This window comes from Indicator indicator, chromosome 7 (assembly GCF_027791375.1).
Source record: "Indicator indicator isolate 239-I01 chromosome 7, UM_Iind_1.1, whole genome shotgun sequence".
Taxonomy (NCBI): Eukaryota; Metazoa; Chordata; class Aves; order Piciformes; family Indicatoridae; genus Indicator; species Indicator indicator.
Genome location: NC_072016.1, coordinates 1,628,222 through 1,649,280, shown reverse-complemented (window position 1 = coordinate 1,649,280; position 21,059 = coordinate 1,628,222). Strand labels below are relative to the sequence as shown.

Below are 21,059 nucleotides of genomic sequence, written 5' to 3'. Positions count from 1 at the left end.
CATGCTTTCAGCATCAAATCAGTCCTCTACTTCAGCATCAGCAATGCTGAGAACTCAAGCAACACAGACCAGTCTTCCTGCTTCTTTGTTCCTGTTCTCAAACCTCCTCTGTGTTACATCACACCAGGAACTCAATTCAGTTGTCCCAAAAGTAGTATGGATTCTCATCTGAGATGCCTTGTGAGATGCAAGGGATCTTGATGAGACAAGGGATCAACAGCAGAACAGCACCTTTCCAGAGAGTCAGTCTGGGGGTAGCAGAGAGCATCTCAAATGCCACACAACACCTCTGAGGTACTACCAAACAATTCAAACCCTGTTACCTTCTGTCAATGATCTTCTGCTTTCTCACACCCTAGAGTTTTACAACTGAGACTATTTTCAAAATGGTGCCATTATGGTATCTGTGACAGGTTTCACAGCTAACTCTCTGGCCCTAAGAGTTTGCTGGCTCTTGGCAATGATCTGGGCCAGTCCCTGTAGCTGGAGCTCCCCTGTTGTTTTTTATGCAGTACTGGAACAACAGAAAGGACACATCAACAGGATTTTCAAAAGCATGCATCCAAGTTAGGAACAATATCCCATTTCCAATGCACAGTTGCTTGCAAGGCAAAAAAAAAAATAATCTTTTGCAAAGGAAAAAGTAGGTGCCTAAAAATCTTCTATGTGTATTTCTTGGTTTCAATGAGCCAATTTACTGCACTGAAATAAGCACAGATTGGTTCTCACAGCTCCTGCACAATGGAAATACCAGGAGAAGGCCAGCTCCTGTCTTATTCCAGCTCAGTAAATGGATCCCTATGGGGAGAAGAGCTAGAGAAATACAAACAGAAATGGTGAGCTACCTGAAGAACCAGAGCAGAGAGTTGTACTTTGTGCTGCCTTGGTTTTCCCTCTGCCTCCAGCAACACCTCACATTCTGCCAGGTTCTGTGCACTGCTGATCAAATGCTTTTGCAAAGGAACTGGATCAAGGATGAAGCAGTTCTGCAGTGTGCATCTGCGTGCACACCTTCTTGGGTTGGCAGTGTCCTACCCTGCACTTCTGAGCTCCTCAAGCAGATGCTTGTTCTCAAGATTTGCCAATCAAAAGATTTAATTTTTTTCCTTTCACAACAGTTCTGTTTTCTTGGGACATGGCTCATTGCCAGGAAGATGTTTCATTAAACATAAAAAAGATCTCCTAATTGTTTTACCTAATACAATACTGGGGTTTGCATTATTAGAAGACTTTGTCTCGGTGCTCATCTCCCTGTGCACACCACTGTGCTGAGAAGTACTATTTCAAAACAAAAGGAGAAGAGCAAAATTAGATCCTGACTCTCCCTCCTCCTAACCTCTACAAGTGCAGAAAATCAAGAAAGCCAAAAAAAAGATCATGACTCTCCACAGCAGGAATGGAGGCTTACAGTCAGTTCAAGCTCTTTGGTTAAACACAGCTCCATACTTGGGAAGGGACCTGACTGGAAATGAGTACAAATCCCAGTAGAAATCCCACTAACCACTCCACACTTTGCATCAGTATCTGGTTTGGCCACTGGGTCCAAACACCACCCACAGTATTCATGCTTGCTTGCCCACCAAGCCACAGTATGTTTACAGAGTTAGCTGTGCAGGGCTGTTAAATGTTTCAGAACTATAATATAACCCAAAACCCCAAAACATATAATGAAGGGAAGTCAAAGAAATAAGTGTCTAGGGACATGATAAGATAAACAGACTCCTTCAAACTTGCTCTCCTGACAAACATTAGTTCTAAGTGCAGTGCCTCATTTAAGTGACTAATGCACTCCACTGGTTTTTACCTCTTTTGTTCACAGTTTTTACCCTGGCATCTTGTGGTCATCTCAGCTCTGCCTGCTATTATCCTGTAAAGCCTTCCACTAACCAGATGCATTTATTTCACACCACTCTGTCAGCTGATTCAGTCTATTTGACTGGAAACAGCAGGCAAATGGTGCCTGTGGTCCCATGGGTGGAGTAATGTGACTTGTGAAACCAAGTGGCCACCTGCTCTTACGAATTCCAAGTGCAGCTATGTGTGCAATATTTACTTGAAACGATTCACTCCGGGCCTCCTCTTAGCAATACTGTCAAACAGAGATTAAAAACTTTCAGCACATGAATTTTCCCCACTGATGTATGATGCAATTTCATCAACAGAGGTCCTTCTCCCAGCAAATTCTTGAACACAGAGGTGAGAACAAAACTAAACTGAGAAAGGAAAAAAGCAACAAAGTAAAGCACCAAACAAATCCACCTCAGGAATTCTACCTACTGAGTTCTACCTACTTTTTGTGAAGCCAGGTACTCCATGCCTCTTGCCAACTGGTATGTGCAGGACACTAACTCCTTGAATGTCATCTGCTCTTCTGGTACCCTGTTGATATCAAAGGAGTACTCCATTCCAGGGGGCCGGCGTGCTCGTAGGTACTCCCGCAGGTTTCCTTTGGAGGCATACTCCACTATCACGTACAAGGGACCTTTGGACAAACAGAGCCATGTGGAGTAAGGCTGGGGGGTGAAATGTTTTATGCTTTCAGTGCTCTATAGTAACTGAACCAATGAATGTTGACCTGTGAAATCAGCAAGCATAAATGGAAAGAAAAGGAGGTCCGGACCTGGCTAAGTGCAGACCCAAAGCTCCATGGCAGGGTAGGAGTAGAGTTAAAGTAGTGGCTGGAAGTACTTAAATCCTGACCCAGTGCCTATCCCTTCCAGACCATGCAATGTACTGAAAAGCCAGCATTTTCAACCAAAACAATGCCATGAGATCAATCTGCTGGAGTGGGTCCAGAGGAGGGCCATGAAGAGCACCTCCCCTATGGGCATAGGCTATGAGAGCTGGGGATGTTCAGCCTGGAACAAAAGAAGGCTATGGGAAGACCTTGTAATGGCCTTCCACTACCTGAAAGGGACCTACAAAAAAGACAGGAAGGGACTTTTTACAAGGGTTTGTAGTAGTAGGATGAGAAGGAATAGATTGAAGCTTGAGGAGGGCAGATTTAGACTGGAGATTAGGAAGAAATTCTTCACCATGAGGCTGGTGAGACACTGGCACAGGTTGCCCAGGGAGCTTGTCGATGCCCGTCCCTGGAGGTGTTCAAGGCCAGGCTGGATGAGGCCCTGAGCAACCTGGGCTAGTGGAAGGTGTCCCTGCCCATGGTAGGGGGTTGGAACTGGATGATCGTAAAGGTCTTTTCCAACCCAAACCATTCTTTGATTCTATGAACCTCAAACAAGGGGAACGTGCTTCCTCAGATTTTATTTTTTTTCATTCCAGAGCTGTATGCCACTTTGTATCACTTTACATGACACAGTTAGCTTTGAATGAAAAAATAAAAATAAAAATAAATGTGGTCTTTAAAGAATAAAAACTCTTATTTCGAGTTCAGGGAATACAAATTCCACTAAAGCAGGACTGCTAATTCAGAACAACAGGCATAGGTAAAGGCCCTGTAAAATGTCATTTTTTCCCTACAGCAAGGGATTAGAGAGTTTTCCTATGATATAGTGCCCTTTCTCATATTAAAGCTGCAAGCATAATGAGAGACAGAAGTTAAAATATTGCTGCTAAGCTAAGGAAATATCTAAAAATCCCCTCACAGCATGACTGCTTCCTTCAAAACCTCCTGAAAAATGATGATTAATGAGGCTCTCTCAGGCCTGTTGCAAAGTCCTGCTTTACTCTTCTGTTCTCTACTCACCATCCTGGGTACAGGCTCCAAGAAGATTGATGATGTTTTTATGCTTCCCAATCATCTTCATCATCTCCATCTCTGACACCAGGTCAGAGAGGTCCTTTTCTGTAGCATCATCTGTACAAGACACAGGTTCAGATCATGTTTTACAGGGTGCCAGCCTGAGCTTCACTCAGGCTCAGGTGGTTTGAACTCAGTTGGGGTAAACCAAGTGTGCTTCAAAATGCAGGATGTGGTATTTGTTTCCCAACAGACACTGTAGGTTACACCGAGCCACGTGTAATGTCCTAACCACAAAACAGTCTCAACCTCTTTGATGGGCTGACCACCTCTTCAGTATTGCTTGTTGAAAACTACTAAGGACAGACATAAAAACACTGTCCTGAGCTCCTGTACCTGCACTAAGTCTATCTTGCAAACTAACCTTACAATGAGATTGACAACAAAGAGGCACCAAGCAGCCAGACCTAAGTGGGCCAGGATCTGCACATGGCCAGCCTGACACAAACTAAACTAAAAGCAGGGAGACCCACACGATGCTAATGCATCTCCTGGTTCCTAAATACTCCCTGCTCAAGATAAACAGGCTGTCAAGGGCACAGATTTACACCCCACACTGCTGAAGGCTGAGGTCAGCTATGTGCTCTTTGACCTCCTCCATGATGACAGAGCTCAGATGCCACAAAAGAAATTTTCTTGCATGAGAACTGCCATATCAGCCATCCCAATCCCTGATCAACCAATTTTCTTACCTTTCAACATCTTCACTGCCACAGTCACTGCTTCTTTTGGCCTGTCCTTGTCAATCCCCACGGCTTCAGCCATGACAACTTGCCCAAAGCAACCTTCTCCCAGGGGCTTACCCAGTGTCAGCCTAGAGGTGTAAACAGGAGATTAAACACACAGCATCTGGTGGAAGGGATGAAGTCAGTGAAATTCCAGGGCTAAATACAAAAAGCTTTCAACAACTTGCTGTAGCACAAAGCATTTATCATACAGAGACTCTGGGCACACATCAGTTTTCATGTGCACCCCAGCAGGCTTTGTTAGAGATGCTCTAGCAAGCACCTCAGTTGCCAAACCCAGCTTTCAAACCCTGCCTCTTCACAGGATAAGTAGCTACACTTGATGGCTAGGGGACAAGAGACAGCAGGAAGGGGCTGAGCTTTCACAAAGCATCAGGCTGCAGTTGAAATTCAGAAGCAGCCAGCACCATACAAGCTTCTCCTGTCATTGCAGCACAGCTGGACGTCTTCTTTTGCCACACTGACTGCAAGGAGATGAAAGGAAAGTTTCTTTGTGTGTGCTGCCAGGTGGCTGATGGTTTGTGTGGCAGAGAGTGGTATTAAAGTGCAGAGGAGATGTTTTAAATAGATATTAAATACATCACATGTGTATGTGATATAATGGCACAGTGCAAGGAAAAAATCCAACACGTTCTCAGGCAGTTTAATCCCAGCCCACAGTCCATATTGTTGCTTTCTGTTGGGGAATGAGGGCTGGGAACATTTGCCTAATGATCTCTTGTGCTGAAGGCATCAGACAGGACAGAGACAGCACATGTCAGTAGACGTCGGGGCGCAGGTATGTGCACTGTAACACCCATGCGGCTTTCATGTGGCTGAGGAGGTGGCCAGAGAGATGCCGTTCTGTGGGAGAGAGAGAGAGAGAGAGAGGAAGGAGGGGAAAGGAAAGGGAAAGGAGGCTTGCGACAAGGCTGTGGCGAAGGAGGGAGGGATTGCTGCGGAGAGCCTGCCTGGGTACGGGCGCCTGAGACAATGCCAGGAGAGCCCTGATGCTCACATGCCTTGAACAGCTGCCAGGAGCTGCCACTGGCTCCGCTCCTCAGCTCATGCCCCAGTGCAGCTCCCACAGGGGTGACCCTGTCCCTGCACGGCCACATGAGCCACAGCACAAAGCCAACACCTTCTTGGGACAAAGTCTTTGGTGGATTGGAGCATCCCCCATGGAACGCCTGCTCACAGCCTCCCCACCCTCAGCCAGATCACTCTGCTGACATCTGCAGCATTCCCTCAGCACTGGGATCCTTTAAGCAGTGAGACTGGATGCTTTATTTACCCACAGCTGGGTCTCGCCCTCCTTGGCTGCAGGCTCTTTGCTGCCACAAACATCATGTATGAGGGTTAACAGAAGATGCTTCCTGCCTGCAGCACCCAGGCTGTGCTCAGAGACTGGGGGAAACTGGAACTCAGTTATAATCACAGCACCAACATCAAAAAAACAACCAAACAACCAAACCCTTTCAAAAAGAGAAGTCATTAAATGAGCTAAATAAAATGTGTTTTGTGGAGCATATCCCTGGCTGCAAAACCTGTTCAGCTGTAACAGACACAAAGATGTCGATCTCAACTTTATCAGGATAAAGAGATAAAATGAAAAAGAAACTTCAAAGCCCATGGGCAAAATCTTTTTGGTTCCAGCTTAAGTGTTTAAAAGCCAAACCTGGGTTCTTTTACTGGCAGAGAATATCATCTAACATCCAAAAGCAGTGGCATGGCAGAAATCAGGGAGGGTGCTCAGCAAGTTTGAAGCTGCTAATGTAGAAGCAAGATTTGCATTTTCATTAAGTTCTTAAGCTCTACACTTTCCATGGTCAAAAGCAGGATTCACAGGCAGGGTATACACAGAGTTTTATTCCTGAACGCACAGTCTTCTGGCTTTCCCCATGAAAGACAGGAAGAGATTGTCATCAACAGAAGAGTGTTAGAGCAGGGCTAAGGAGTTTGAAAAGCCTGCCTATCTGCTCAGGCACAAGACAGAATTGAGAGGTGGTCCCTCCTAAGACACAGGGCAGAAGTGAGAGGTGGTCCCTCCTGAAGACAGCTCAGAGAGACTCCTTGTCAAAAGGGGTAAGAATTCCTGGAGCTGTTTTGGATTGGTTTCTAAAGCAAAGGTGAGTTGGAAAAGGTGCAAAGACTGCAGTGTGTGCTACGCTGAGGTCACCCTGCAGAACTGAAACTGAATTTAGGATCTTGGCAGAGAACAAACATTTGCATTGGAAACTGGTTAATTTATGTGCTATTGCCCTGCTAGCCCTAAGTTAACAAACCCCTCATTGTGTGCCTCCTGCCCCCCAACCTAATAAACTGCCTCTAAATAGCCTCCTTTCATTGCAACTCTGCTCCACCTACGTTTGTGCTGAACCTTGTTTTTAAACGTTCAGCACTCACAATTTTTCCGCCCTCCGTGTATCCCCACAGGGCATGGGGCTGACAGAAGGACACTGACAGGCCCCCACTGTTGGCTAGGATACTGCAGGTGGCAATTACAGCATTTTGCACCAGGGTTTTTTTTTTTCACCTATATCATTCCAATAATTTCCAGAGCAGTTGTCAGAAGGTTCTAGCCAAAAGTTATAACCCTGAGCCTTCAGAGAGAGCTGTTCAGGATAAAAAGATGTTCTGCTCTCAAAACCACCTAAGGACTTCTTAAAGGTAGTACTAACTTTAATATATTAATCATGATTCTACCTGTCTCTTACCTCTCTTTTACACGCCATTTTATATTAAGAAATACAGTTACAGCTGCAATTAAGATTGTTCAGCAGCTCCTCTGGCATGCTAGCCAGCAGACTTTGATGAAAGCATTCTGTAGCCATGTGAATTTGCATAGCATGTTCTGCTTGAGATCTAATACTTCATGTTGCAGATACAGTGCAGAATGTCCCCCTAAATGAAAAATCATCCTCTGCATTAACACAGGCTAACATTAAGTCAGCACAAAACCCTTCCCAGGGTCCTGACAGAAAGAAAAGATTGTCTAATACCATCTTTGAGGCTTTATCTCCCCTATGATAGTGTGTTACCTGTTTAATAAATGTTAAGCAATCAACCAAGAAACACAGTTTAATGTTAGAGAGGCTGAGCAGAGGGCTGGAGCTCCTCTGCTATGAGGACAGATTGAGAGAGCTGGGGCTACTTAGTCTGGAGAAGAGAAGGCTCTGAGGAGATCTTCTTGTGGCCTTCCAGTATCTGAAGAACAGCTGGGGAGGGACTTGTTAGGGTGTCAGGGAATGATAGGACTGGGGGAAATGGAGCAAAACTAGAAATGAGTAGATTCAGATTGGATGTTAGGAAGAAATTCTTCCCCATGAGGGTGGTGAGAGGATGGCACAGGCTGCCCAGGGAGGTGGTGGAAGCCTCATCCCCGGAGGTTTTTTAGGCCAGGCTGGATGTGGCTCTGAGCAACCTGATCTAGTGTGGATCCATGGCAGGAGGGTTGGAACTGGATGATGATGTGTGAGGTCCCTTCCAACCCTGACTACTCTATGATTATGGAAATCTCAACTACCCTTCAAGAGTGCTGGCACATGGGGCTCTCTCCCAGTGCACATCACTTGTGTTTTGAAATAACATTTCAGATTCACTCTTCTCCTAACAGAGGGATTACATTTGAAAAACCTACAGGAAATCTGAAAACTGGAATGACAGGCAGAGAAAATGTAATTCCTATTTAACCAGACTGCTTTCAGATAATTGAATTGGCTCTTGATCTTCAGAGGAGATTCAGGTAACTGAGATTTTCTTTTAACTAAAGAAACCCTGAGAGACATCAGGACAGATGCTTCCTCCCTCCCACTCTGTGTTACTTCTTCTCATTCTGTGTCATGTTGAACAGCTGGGCATAGGTAGTATTAAGGTAAAGAGGCTACTTACTTATCTCTTGGAAACTCCCATTTTGGGTCTTCTGGCAACTCATACTCCGAGACTCCTGCCAGCATAGGGGCATCAGCAGCAGAGGAGAGGCGAGTGGTGATCCTCACCAGAGGAGTGTTGGAGTTCATGGAGGAGCTCGAGTCAGCAGACACCTGTTGTTGCAATGCAAGATGCAACAAGAAGGGGGAAAAAAAACCAAGAAGATGGAGATGTAATCTTGGCCCTGTGTCTGAAAAACATCACTACATGAGAACCAAGCCAGCTCAGAACGGTGGTAGATGAAAGCAACAGGATCTACAGCCCTGGTTTTACTCTCCTCATACATTTACTCTCCCTTCTAAGCACAACACTGACTCCAAGCACTGCCAAGGTGGGAATTCTACCCGCCAGGTTAAAAACAACAAAAAAAAAAGAAGTAAGTTTTAAATAACTTCACTCAGAAGAAAAATTCAATAAACTTTCCCTTCTTTTTACCAAACCAGTATTTTTTTGAATCAGCTGAGACTATTTACACCACCACCACCCTCAAACAGTTAAGTGGGAAGCTTATACTGTGAGCAGCAGTCACCAACAAACTCTTCTCTTTCAGTTCTAGCTGCTTGTCCCATCCTTTCTTTCCCAAATCAGCACAAAATTGTACTATTTCTTTGCTCTTACAAGGAAACTTAAAATTTTTAATTGAAAAAATGGTCTTTTTGCAAAGGCTCACACACTTTTCATGGGTGCCAACGCTCAAGACCCCACACATATCACTGTGCTGGATTCTCTTACTTATTTTCTAAGCATTCAATATTGAAAGCATCAAAAAGCTATGGCAGTAATTGAGGGATACTTAAGTTAACTGTATTCTTTTCATTAAAGATTCTGCAGGCAACGTGGAGGAGAGCACATAAAAATAATTTACTATGTCCACTGCTTTGCTGTGTAATTCACTTTGCGGCTTGATTTCTCAGCAGCCTCAACAGCATCAAAGGTAGTTAATGGTAACAGCTTTGAAAAAGGAGGCAGCTATTCCCAGCCACAGAGCAAAACTTGTTTTGGTGGGAACAGTGCAGTTTCCATATGGCTCTTGCCTCCAACCTGCAAGCAGCATCCTGTTGTTTGCTGACCTCGGAGTTTCAAGTGACTATGAACACAAAACAAAGCTGCTTGTACTGCCACAAATGTCTTCCCCTCTCCTGTGTGTGAATCTTTCTTCTTTCTTCAGGCTGTGACAGTCTTGGCCAAGTCCAAATCTGGTGGCCAGTGAAGGATGAAGGTTGTTCTGCAATGCCATTGATGGTAGCCATCCTCCATCAGGGGGCAGAAGGTTATTCTTGGCCCTTGTTGGGATCCTGCCCAAGTGGAAGCCTGGATCATCAGAGTAACTACCTCTCAACCTTAGTCCTCCTTACCTGGAGACAACTTGGAATCCTGGTTTGCTTATGGAAAAGTGCCATCAGGCTACAGTTTTGTTTGAGAGGTCATATAGCTTGATTTAAAAAACCAAATAAATAAAATTTTAAGCAAATAGATCCTAACAGCATTAGACTTCAAATCAGTGACACTGGGTGACACCAACACAAAGTCCTCTTTTCTCTGTCACATCTGATAAGCACAACTCAGTAATCCCTTATTTCAAATAACTAGTGATAGGATGAGAGGAAATGAGCTTAAGCTGTGCCAGGGGAAGTTTAGGTTGGATACTAGGAAAAAAATTATTTACAGAAAGAGTGTTGAGGCATTGGAACAGGTTGCCCAGGGAGGTGGTGGAATCACTATCTCTGAAGGTGTTCCAGAAGCTGTAGCTGTGGTGCTTCAGGATATAGTTTAGTGGCCATGGTAGCTGGGTTATGGTTGGACTTGATCTTAAAGGTCTTTTCCAGCCTTAATGATTCTGTGATAAAGTCTAATTAGCAATCACAGTGTCTCAGCCTCTGGATTTACTCAAGCTCCTCAGAATGGAGCTGAGAGGCTTTTGCAACCATGCCATGCTCTTACACAATGTATTTTGACAGGACAAGGCTAAGGCTCTCAAAGAAATTTCTTTTGGTGGCTGACAATGTATTTTGTTTGGGGGGAAAAAAATTAAAAAATAAAAAATATCTTTCTTCAGGGCAGCATCCTCAAGCCCCTCTCATCAAATGGGGGCTGGCTTCTTCTGGCTGACCAGACATCTGGAAATGTTCAAGGCCAGGCTGGATAGGGCCTTGAGCAAGCTGGTCTAGTAGAAGGTGTTCCTGCCCTTTCCAATGCAGACCATTCTACAATCATGACTGGAAAGACATTTCATAAGGAAGAAAGCATTAGGGACTGCTATAAAAAAAAATTCACCTTGCTAATCAGCTTTGCAGCTGCCTGACAGACCTTACCTGCCCTCAGAAGCTCCAGCTTCTGCATGTGAGATGTGGTATCTATGGATCAATAGAGCATAACTGCACAAATACAGCCACCATTCCAATCAGAGAGGTGGACTGCTTTCCCCCTTGTCCATCCAACCATGGTAAATGTTAATATTTACTTTCAGCAAATAAAAGTAACTGGCATATTCCTCCAGGCTAATAAATATGGTGACCACTTGAATACAAACAGAAAACTACTATTAAGGCAGACTAGCTAGCTCCAAACAAATCAGTAAGTGAATACTGGATGGAGTCCTGAGAGGTGCTGCTATGCCCAGCCTAGAGAGGACCAACCTGCGAGAGTGGAATTGCTGGCTCAGAACTGCATGGCAGGGTCAGCATGAGATTTCCAGCTAGAATTAGGCTTTGACTTCTTTATTGCTCATTTTCATCATTCCACTACAGATTAAAAAGAAGGCTTCATGAAATGAACTAGCTCAGTACTAAGACATGTACAAAGCTCCATGAACAATGCAGCAACTCCTCTGCCCCCACAGCTCCTCTGCATTTCACTTCTCTTATTTCTGGTTTGTGTTCTTAAATCTCCTACTGCAAACCTACTACTAATAATCCACATACAACTCCCTTCATGCTTCCAAAACCCACCAACCAGCCATTCTACCAAAGTATTTATTGAATTCCTGATTTATTTAGCAGTTTATTAACACTGCCTTTCCTTTCTCACCTTCCTCTCTTGTTACAGTCCGTGTTTCCATGGGACATCAGGAAGGCTTGGAAACGAAGCTACAAGATTTAGGTGATATCCCCCACATCTCAGAAATGTTCTGGGGTTGTGTTTTTTTCTTTTTTTTCCTCATGAATACAATATTTATATGAGACACAGCTGAGATCTCTGCCAGAGTTTCCTCTTTTCACAAGCTTTTACACTCAGTCTTCAGGAGGTTAAAACCTAAAAATGTAAACTTGCACTACACTGGGATATTCTGGTGATGCATTGGAAACACAGGAGTTAAATAGTAATAAGATACAGGACAAACAGATGAAACACTCTGCCAGTTTCCCTTTTAACACTCTTGCACATGTTTACTTCATCCACTTACTCTGTGATTGGCTGGAGATGCTGTAGGTAGCTGAAGGGCATTAGCGTGGATAGGAATGATGAGAAATCCAGAGGAATTACTCAGTGTCTGGGAGAAGAAAAATAGCCTCTAGTCCCAGGGAATATTCTTCTGATTGATTAATTGGAGCAGTACAAGGAGTTACAGGAGCTCAAGGGCTATAAAAATCTGCTCCAGAAAAGATGAAGCCAACCAAGGCTACGCTGTGGTTGGAGATTTTTGTTTCAAAAGGGCCTTTCACCTTCTCTGCAATAGCAAAGAATTAACCTTTGAACTCCTCCCTTAAGCATCTCTTTTTCATTACCTTAGAGTGCACTATAAAACAATGAAGAAACCCCTACCTACTCCAAGGTCAGCAGACATGGTCAACTTTCATCTACATGTACACGCTTAAGTAATAGCATATAGCAGTCATTTGCCTACTTGCAGCACTGCTCTGCACCCATGCAGGTTCAAGAACCTGGGACACTCCTGCCATGAGCCCCACAATTCAGCATGCACTGGACCGTGCCCAGAGAAGGGCCAAGAGGATGTTCAGAGGGCTGGAGATCCTCTGCTATGGGGACAGACTGAGAGAGTTGGGGTTGTTCAGTCTGCAGAAGAGAAGCCTCTGGTGAGACCTTATTGTAGCCTTCCAGTATCTGAAGGAGGCTACAAGAAAGCTGGGGAGGGACTTTTTATGGTGTCAGCTAACGATAGGACTGGGAAAAATGGAACAAAACTAGAAATGGGTAGATTCAAATTGGATGTGAGGAAGAAATTCTTCCCCATTAGGGTGGTGAGACACTGGAACAGGTTGCCCAGGGAGGTGGTGGAAGCCTCATCCCTGGAGGTTTTGAAGCCCAGGCTGGATGTAGCTCTGAGCAACCTGATCCAGTGCGAGGTGTCCCTGCCCATCGCAGGGGAGTTGGAACTGCATGATCCTTGAGGTCCCTTCCAGCCCTGGCAATTCATGGCTGCTCTCTCTGATTGCAGCTATGCAGAGATTCAAGGTCTGCAGGACACAGGCACAACAAAGACCTGGCCAACAGAGACTCCAGGGCCACTTCTGGGTCTACCAGGTGCCAAGAAGCAGCAGCTGGACACACAGTCAAAATGCATCGACATCTTGGGCAAGCACCCAGCTCACCAATCTGTTTCCCAGAAACGAGAGTAAGGCAGAGCCAGGGCAGAGAAGCAAGGAAGGGCACCTGAGGTGGGTAATTTAAACATCTTCCAAGCACTACTCAGTGTGTTGGTGGCACCTGTTTTAAGTGATGAAACTACACTAAGCAGGTATTTTGAGAACTTAATCACAACCAGGAAAGCAAAGTCAGCTTGACTTGTGCAGAACACTAAAAGGACTATTTTGATATGCATATTAAGCTCAAGAGGAAGGTAAACTCTTCACTATAAAACAGTCTTTGTGTGCTTCTTTTCTGCTTTCAGGAGGTCAGAACCAGGAAATGTCCCAGCCTTGGACAGACCTTCAGCTCCCTACCTGCAGGAGAAAAGCTGACTGTGTTCAAACCTTATGCACCACTGCACAATTATATACTCATTTTAACAACATATTTCTCCTTTGGCCAACATTTCATTAGCTCTCAGATAATGCTCTACAAGCATTTCTAAGCAGTGGAGCATTGAAAACAAACAAATCTTTGCTGGAATCCTTAAATGCCATGTGGTAAAATCAGCTGCAGAGCAGCATGTAATTGTCTGTAATTGATTATGAGGGGAGCTATCCTGCACTGATGATTTATGCCATGTCCTGGAGCCTAGGTCTGTCAGCTCTGGCACTCATGCTGGGAAACTTGAGCAGGCATGAAGTGATGTTCCGCCCCCCCCCCCCCCCCTCTCCAAATAATTGTCAGTCTTTTTGAAGGCTGTGCTATAAAAGTCAATTTAAAGTCATATGCATATATGTATATAATTAGCAAATAATGCTATTAGCTGGAGATACAAACAGTCCATCTGAGTGACTGGATCTAGGAAAATAAGGTTAAAGGCACTGCATGAAACTGAGGACTCCTGATGTTTAGTACTGACATGAAATTGAAGATTCCTGACATTAAGTGCTGACATTTACAACACATGCCCCACTCCTTTATGAAAAGAAAAGTGCTTTTGAAAGAATTAAACAACAAAATAACAAAACACAGCAAGTTAAAGGTGTCCATAGAGAGGAATTCAAGGATAAAGCAACCAAACCATCTACTGAGGTAAATTCCTCACAACATCTCCTACTGTGTATTCATCTTTGTTTTCCAGAGTCTGTTCTTTAAAATGAATCCTATTTTCCAGCTCAGAACTCCCTGGCCTCCTAGGTTACTTTGCACATTCCAGGTGACTTTCTTGTTTTCCAGGTTCCAGCTGCTATCTTCACTTTCAATCAGCTCTTCTGGTAAGACTTAAGCTCACCCAGCAATCAGCCTTTGTCACAGAAAAAACAAACAAACAAACAAAATCCCAGAATGTTAGGGGTTGGAAGGGACCTCTGTAGATGGAGTCCAACCCCTGTGCCACAGCAGGTTCACCTAGAGAAGATCACAAAGGAGCAGATCCAGATTGGTTTGGAAGGACTCAAGAGCAGGAGACTCCACTGCCTCTCTGGGCACCTTGTTCCAGTGCTCTGTCACCCTTGCATTAAAGAGATCCTCCTCATGTTTAGATGGAACTTATGTTCAAGTTTGTGCTCATCACCCCTTGTCCTTTCAGTGGGCACCACTGAACAAAGTCTGGTCCCATCCTCCTGACACCTACCCTCCATCAGCATATCTACACCCAATCTGAGGGGTTCCAAATGTGACAGATCAACTAACACAGCACTAATGAAATGCTCCAGTGATGACAAACACTTGCACTGGACATCAGCTGGGCAAGTCACAAGAGATGGGACTGGCTTTTTCAGCTAGAACTTAATTGTTGAAAGAAAAAACTTCTACAAGATGGATCTAAACCCTATTGAAGGCAACTCTTTACCTGTTGGTTCGGCTTGTGATGTTTATCCCTGTAGGGATAGGACAAGGGGCAATGGCTTCAAACTAGTGCAGAGCAGATTGAGATTGGATGTTAGGAACAAGTTCTGCACCATGAGGCTGGTGGAACACTGCAACAAGTTGCCCAGGGAGGTGGTTGGAGCCCCATCCCTGGAGATATTCAAGGTGAGGCTGGACAGGTCTCTGGGCAACCTGATCTAGTTGAGGATGTCTCTGCTGACTGCAGAGGGGCTTGGACTGGGTGACCTTTGGAGATCCCTTCCAACCCAGACCATTCTATGTTCAGTCCTACAAACACTCCTTTCTCCTGCCTCTAAAGCTGGCACACATCTCTGCAAAACATGGATGATAGAACAGAGCACCACACCTCTGTGCTTTCGTATAAAGAGAAGGCACTCCTTGCTGGATTTCCCTGTGAGCAGTTTCTATTTCAAAAAGCAAGTACCAGATCCCAGTGAGGCTGAAGGGTTGGAGGGGGAGGGAACTGATAATTCCTGACTCCGTCACGACCCTTCCTACGAATGTGAAAAGAACTGCATTTTGGCAGGGAAAAAAGGCCTGCATGTGGGGAATGGTAAAATCCTGTGGTAGCTCAGACTAAACATTGCAGGGGAATCCAGGCCTGCAAACCAAACCAGATGTTACTCAGCAAGACTCTCCTCCCACCAGACAAGATGGCATCACAGCTACGCAAACACCTCTCCGTGAACCGAGATTATTTTCATATCCAGATCCTCAGGGAGCCTGACCTAGCAGCAGAGAGCTTTGAAAACAGCATCAAGAACTCCCCAGACCATGGCCTTATTTCTCTGGAATTCCAACCAATCCCAACAGCCAGCCCAAGGTCTCCACCTAGCTCACACCATCTACCTGCCACAAGCTTGCACTCAGCCTTGCTCTAAGCAGCTTGGCCACTTTCCTCCCACACACAGCACAAAGGCAAGAGAGAAGCTCCTGTGACCAAGGCCAGGTTGGATGGAGCCTTGAGTAACCTGGTCTAGGTTGAGAGGCATCTCTGCCCATGGCAGGGAGGTTGGATTAAACGATCTCTAAGGTCTCTTCCAGCCTAAACCCTCCTATGATTCTATAATCAATAGATAAATAAAGGTTTAGTGACAAAACCCCATCAGGCTTTAAACACAATTCTCTGAAATACAAATGAACTGAAACAAAAATAAGCCTGGCAGGACAAGAAAACAGTTGAGTAACCCAGAAAACCCCAGTAAATAAAACATCTCCTGGATTATTCCCCAATTCCTCACTTGTGGCAACAATTCCGGAATCCAAAACCAGCTTTAGAGAATGCAGAAACTAAAGAACTGCTTCAGCCTTACAGATGAATTTGATGCTAACTGAGAAATTTAGGAATCCTCACTGTTGCTGAGCAAGCCTTCAGGGACTGCCCATCTCCTCCTGCCTCTGCAAGCTAATACAAACCGTCAGTGAACTGACCAGTGGAATCAGCAAAACAGAAACACAGATTTCTTTTAACACTTCTACTAGTTCTATTTTCCTCTGTGGAGACACAAAAGCAGAGAGCACTTCAATGAGAAACTCCTGTTAATAATAAAAAAAACCCAAAACAAAACAAAACAACAAAGTACTTGGGAGAATTGAGAGTAGTGGAATTTTTGCTTAGGGGTTGAAATAGGATTCACACTTTCAAACTCGTGCTGGTTTTCGGGGTAGTGGGGGAAAAATTATTACCACTTTTAAAAGCAAAATGCTTTAAGAAAATATAGGGAAAAAAAACCAAAAAACAAAATACAAAAAAAGGATAAACCCCTAGCTGACAAGCAGAGAAATTTTCCTCTGTGAAAACAATAGCTGTGGAGAAGGTCCACATTGCATCATTTAATGATCAATAACTACACAGAGGGCAGCGGTTGGCAGTGCTGTCACACGCAATGAAATTAACACTCACCCCCCCAGCATCCACTCCCAACTCAGCTCACACCAAACCCGAGGCAGTTTTTATGCTGCCAACTTATCTCTGAGTCATTGTGATGCTCAAAACGCAGGCAAAAATTTATTAAATGTCTTTTATCTAAGCAGCTGATGTGTGGCTCTTGCTCTGCTGAAGTATACAACCTTTGAAAAGTATTCTTGGTCCAGAAATCTACACAGATTTTCAGCCTTAGAGATGTGTGGATTCAGCTGAGGGCTTCTCATCACTCTTTCTGGTACACTCAGGGCCAGAAGTCCCTCTTTTCCCCCAGTGATTTCCAAGCAAATGAGTACAATCATAACATTATAGATTAAAACAAAACAAAACACAAACAAAAAAAAAAAAAAGCAAACCCCTAAAAGCAGACCCTTAAAAGCAAACCCCTAAAAGCAGACCCCTAAAAGCAGACTCCCAGAAGCAAACCCAGGGGGACATAGAAATGAAAAAAAAAATCATCATTAACATTATTGCTCATCAAACCAACCAAATGTGCTTATGTCCCCCTCATGAAGACTGCACTTTAAAGAAAGATGGCTAAAGCATTATTAGTCTGTAGCACAACCAAGGAGTTTCAGAAACCATGAAAAAAGGATTCAGAAGGAAAAAAAAAAGAAAAAAAAAAAGTAATGATGTTCAAAATCCCAAGACCAAGGTCTAAATTCTGTGCATCTCCATTTCAAACACTTATCCACACTGAAGAACTAGTTTGAAAGTTACTTAAATTTCTCTGACAGTGATAATATCCTGAACAGGCTGTAAAAATAAGCTGCAGGAATTCTGCACCACCTCTTCATGATGCAGACTGACCTCAATTAAATCCTCAGATCCAAACCCCCCTGCCCAAACTCTGGATCAATCCCCTGCAGCTGGTCCCTATTTGGCACAACGGGCTGAGCCCCAGCCTCAGATGCCAACACCCCTCCACTGCCCAGGGCTGAAACGTGAGGGGTGGATTTGGTGGGTTCAGAGGTTTATCCTGCAGGCCTACTGCAGGAAAAAAACCCAAAAATCAACGTTGATTAAAGTGCAGCTTCCAAAGGAACAAGTCATTCAGGAGAGGCTAGTACGTGGGAATGGAGGCTGCCTGTGGCAAAGCCAAAGTCCTGCTACTCGTTCAACTGGTTTGTAGCTCATGGTATTGCCCTTTCCAGAAGCTCCCCTTGCCAGCCACAAGCAAGTGTAAAATCTATTTTATGTGGTGCTGTTGTGTGCCTTTTAAACGACATTTGCTTTTGTTCCTCATTCAAAAGGAATCTTGATCAGACTGTCTGAGGTCTGATATACTCTCTCCGCCATTTTTACTTTATTACAGCCTTGTCTCTGGTTTTAGGGTGGTTTCTGGGTAGTTGGCTATGAAATTCCCTCCCTTCAATCCTCACCATTCTTCCTGAAAAAAAATCATCTGTATGTGGTACCTACTTACTATGACAATAGTCATTTAGAGATACTCTAAATACACAATTAAACAGGATTCTCCCCCAAAGTCCATTAAGCCACTAAACATTTCTCCATGAGCTGTGGGACCAGGTCCCAAAATCCTGTAAATACACTTTTTTTTTTTTTCTTTATTTGGCACCTTTAGACTGCTAATAGAGACCATATTCCCTTTGTTCACATTTCTCCTCTGACATCCCTACCCCTGACTTCCTAGCCTGGAGACAGACATAGATGTGTCAAGATGAGATTTCCTCCCATGTAAGACTCCTAGATCACAGACCAGAGGATGTTAGGGGTTGGAAAGGACCTCCGGAGGTCATGGAGACCAACACCCCTGCCAGAGCAGGACCATAGAATCCAGCACAGGTCACACAGGAACACATCCAGATGGGGCTGGAAAGTCTCTAGAGAAGGAGACTCCACAACCTCTCTGGGCAGCCTGTTCCAGGGCTCTGTCACCCTCCCAGTGAAGAAGTTCCTCCTCATGTTGAGGTGGAATCTCCTGTGCTGTAGTTTCCATCCATTGCCCCTTGTCCTATCACAGGGTGCAATTGAGCAGAGCCTGTCCTCTCCTTGATCCCCAGCCCTCAGCTATTGATCGACATTGATCAGATTCCCTTTCAGTCTTCTCTTCTACAGACTGAACAGCCCCAGGGCTCTCAGCCTTTCCTCATCAGGCAGTGCTCCAGTCCCTTCAGCATCCTGGTAGCCCTCCCTTGGACTGTCTCCAGCAGATCCCTGTCCCTCTGGAACTGGGGAGCCCAGAACTGGATGCAATATTCCAGGTGTGGCCTCCCCATGGCAGAGCAGATGCCAGGTTAGATCCCACTGCTCGTGCAATCAAATCAAACGATTATTTATTCCCCTCTTCCAGAGCTTTCATCAGAAGGCTGTGCTGGCTCAGTGGTCAGGTAAAAGGTTTTTTGAACTCTTTATCTACTTTCTGTTACCTGTCTGCGCAGGGGGATTCGCTTTGTCAGCTTGTGGACCGCAGGCTGGCTGCTGAAATCAGGCTTCTTGGTGGTGTTCCTCATGCGGCACATGATGACCGTCAGCACCATGCAGGTGATCAGGAAGACCCCTATGCAGTAAATGGCTATCTCCACGTAGTCTGGAGAGGTTGGGTATTCTTTCTCTTTCTCAGGAGCTGGATTGGGAGTGTGGAGGAGGGAACAACCACGCCACAAAGTTAGCAGGCAGTACAGGCAGAGCTCAGAACAGCTGCTTGGAACAACTTGGAAAGGGTCAAAGATGAGCGGTTTGGGTAGTGACAGTGTGACACAGAGTATACTGTGAGTGTCTGGGTCATCCTGCAGGCTGAGAGGAGTTTCTCTTACTAGATTACTGCTTTGACTTCTCAGTTTGCCATTGAGTGTGAGCTTGTGCATGTTAAGTATACATGTACAGACATATACATGAGTCTGCCCACCTAGGCAGACACAGAAACATTGAACTATCAGGTGGTCAAGCAGAATTTTAGGGATGAAGTGAAAACTGAAGGGTCCAAACTAGGCTCAGGTTCATTTTGTTGCTTACATCAAAACTCAAAAGCACTGTATTTCTTCTTAGGACAGAGAAACACATCTCACAATAAAATATTGAGCTAGCTAGCCTAGAAGAAAAGTGTTTAAATTTGCAAACAGGTGTTTAGGCTTGAGCCTGCATTGCTTGTTTATCCCAAATTTTCATTAAAAAATGAACTATTCAAACTAGGCTCAGGTTCATTTTGTTGCTCACCATCAAAACTCAAAAGCAATTTTTTTTTATTAGCACATAGAATCAGAGTGTTGTTAGGGTTGGAAGAGACCTCAGGGATCATCTAGTTCCAAGCCCCCTGCCATAGGCAGGGGCACCTTACACTAGATCACAATAAAATATTGAGCGACCTAGCCTAGAAAAGCGTTTAAATTTGCAATCAAGTGTTTAGGCTTGAGCCTGCATTGCCTGCTTATTCCAAATTTTCATTGGGATCTCCAGACAGAAAGGGAAGGTAGAATAAATCAGTCCCTCCTTGTGTTTATCAACTCCGGTTTAGGGTTTCAAGAGTGTTTCGAGGACCCAGCTCCTTAACTAGCTGCAGTTCGTGCTGGGTGCCTAACTCCCCTTGAGGTCCTTTTGAGAGCCCAATGTCAGATTAAAAAAGCATAAAGCAAGCAGGAGCTTTATCGCTAACAAGACTTTAAATGACAAGTCCCCCCCTGTGAGGACTGCATATTTCAAGTAACCTCACCAGTGCATATTAGCCTAGGAGATTAGATTTTAGGGGGGAGTGGTCCTGCAGAGCTGTTACTCTGACTGAAACCGCTTTGAAATGATCTCCAAGACACTTCTATGTGCAAACACTGTCCCTAATCCCTTATCTGGGACTCAGCCCCTGGATAAACATCATTCCACAGCCATCGGCAGTCGCTCCACAAGCAATGCACGTTTCAAGTTGAAATTTTCTTGTGCCTCGTCCTAAGGCTTGATATAAAAATGTTTCATTCAAGAAAACCAGGTTGCAAAAATGCTGCTCAAGCCCTTGCAAAATGGCAAACACTGCTAGCAGAAGCAAGCTCTACACAAGCACTGCTGTGCCTGCTTGGTGACAGCCCACGCAGGCTCTGTGTTCACTTAAGGGATGTGATAAAGTTGCCTTTGTTTAATGTGTTTTAATAAAGGCCAAGAAACTATCTGCACAAAGGGGGAACGTTTCACTCTGGTAACAGGAACCTCAGCAATATGCACATGCAGGTCTTGTACCTTTTCACTTTAGGATTAACAATTAATACATGGTAAGCACAAGATGACCCAGCAAACCTCAGGTGGTTCATGGTTTGTTTTGGTTTGGTTTTTTCCAGAGGAACTCCTAAGGCAGCTG

At 44.6% G+C, this 21,059-nt stretch overlaps 1 protein-coding gene across 3 annotated transcripts in view; it reads right to left on the bottom strand.

Moving 5' to 3' along the window:
• FGFR2 (fibroblast growth factor receptor 2) overlaps positions 1–21,059 on the bottom strand; it is a 98,891-nt gene that overhangs the window by 11,515 nt on the left and 66,317 nt on the right. For 2 of the 3 annotated variants that reach the window (XM_054382215.1, XM_054382217.1), the window contains 5 exons: positions 19,150–19,346; positions 8,377–8,528; positions 4,453–4,574; positions 3,707–3,817; positions 2,292–2,482 (listed from right to left, as the gene is read on the bottom strand). In XM_054382215.1, the coding sequence (XP_054238190.1) occupies positions 2,292–2,482; positions 3,707–3,817; positions 4,453–4,574; positions 8,377–8,528; positions 19,150–19,346 (773 nt within the window). The remainder of the gene's footprint in view (positions 1–2,291; positions 2,483–3,706; positions 3,818–4,452; positions 4,575–8,376; positions 8,529–19,149; positions 19,347–21,059) is intronic. The other variant, XM_054382216.1, reaches the window with a different exon arrangement.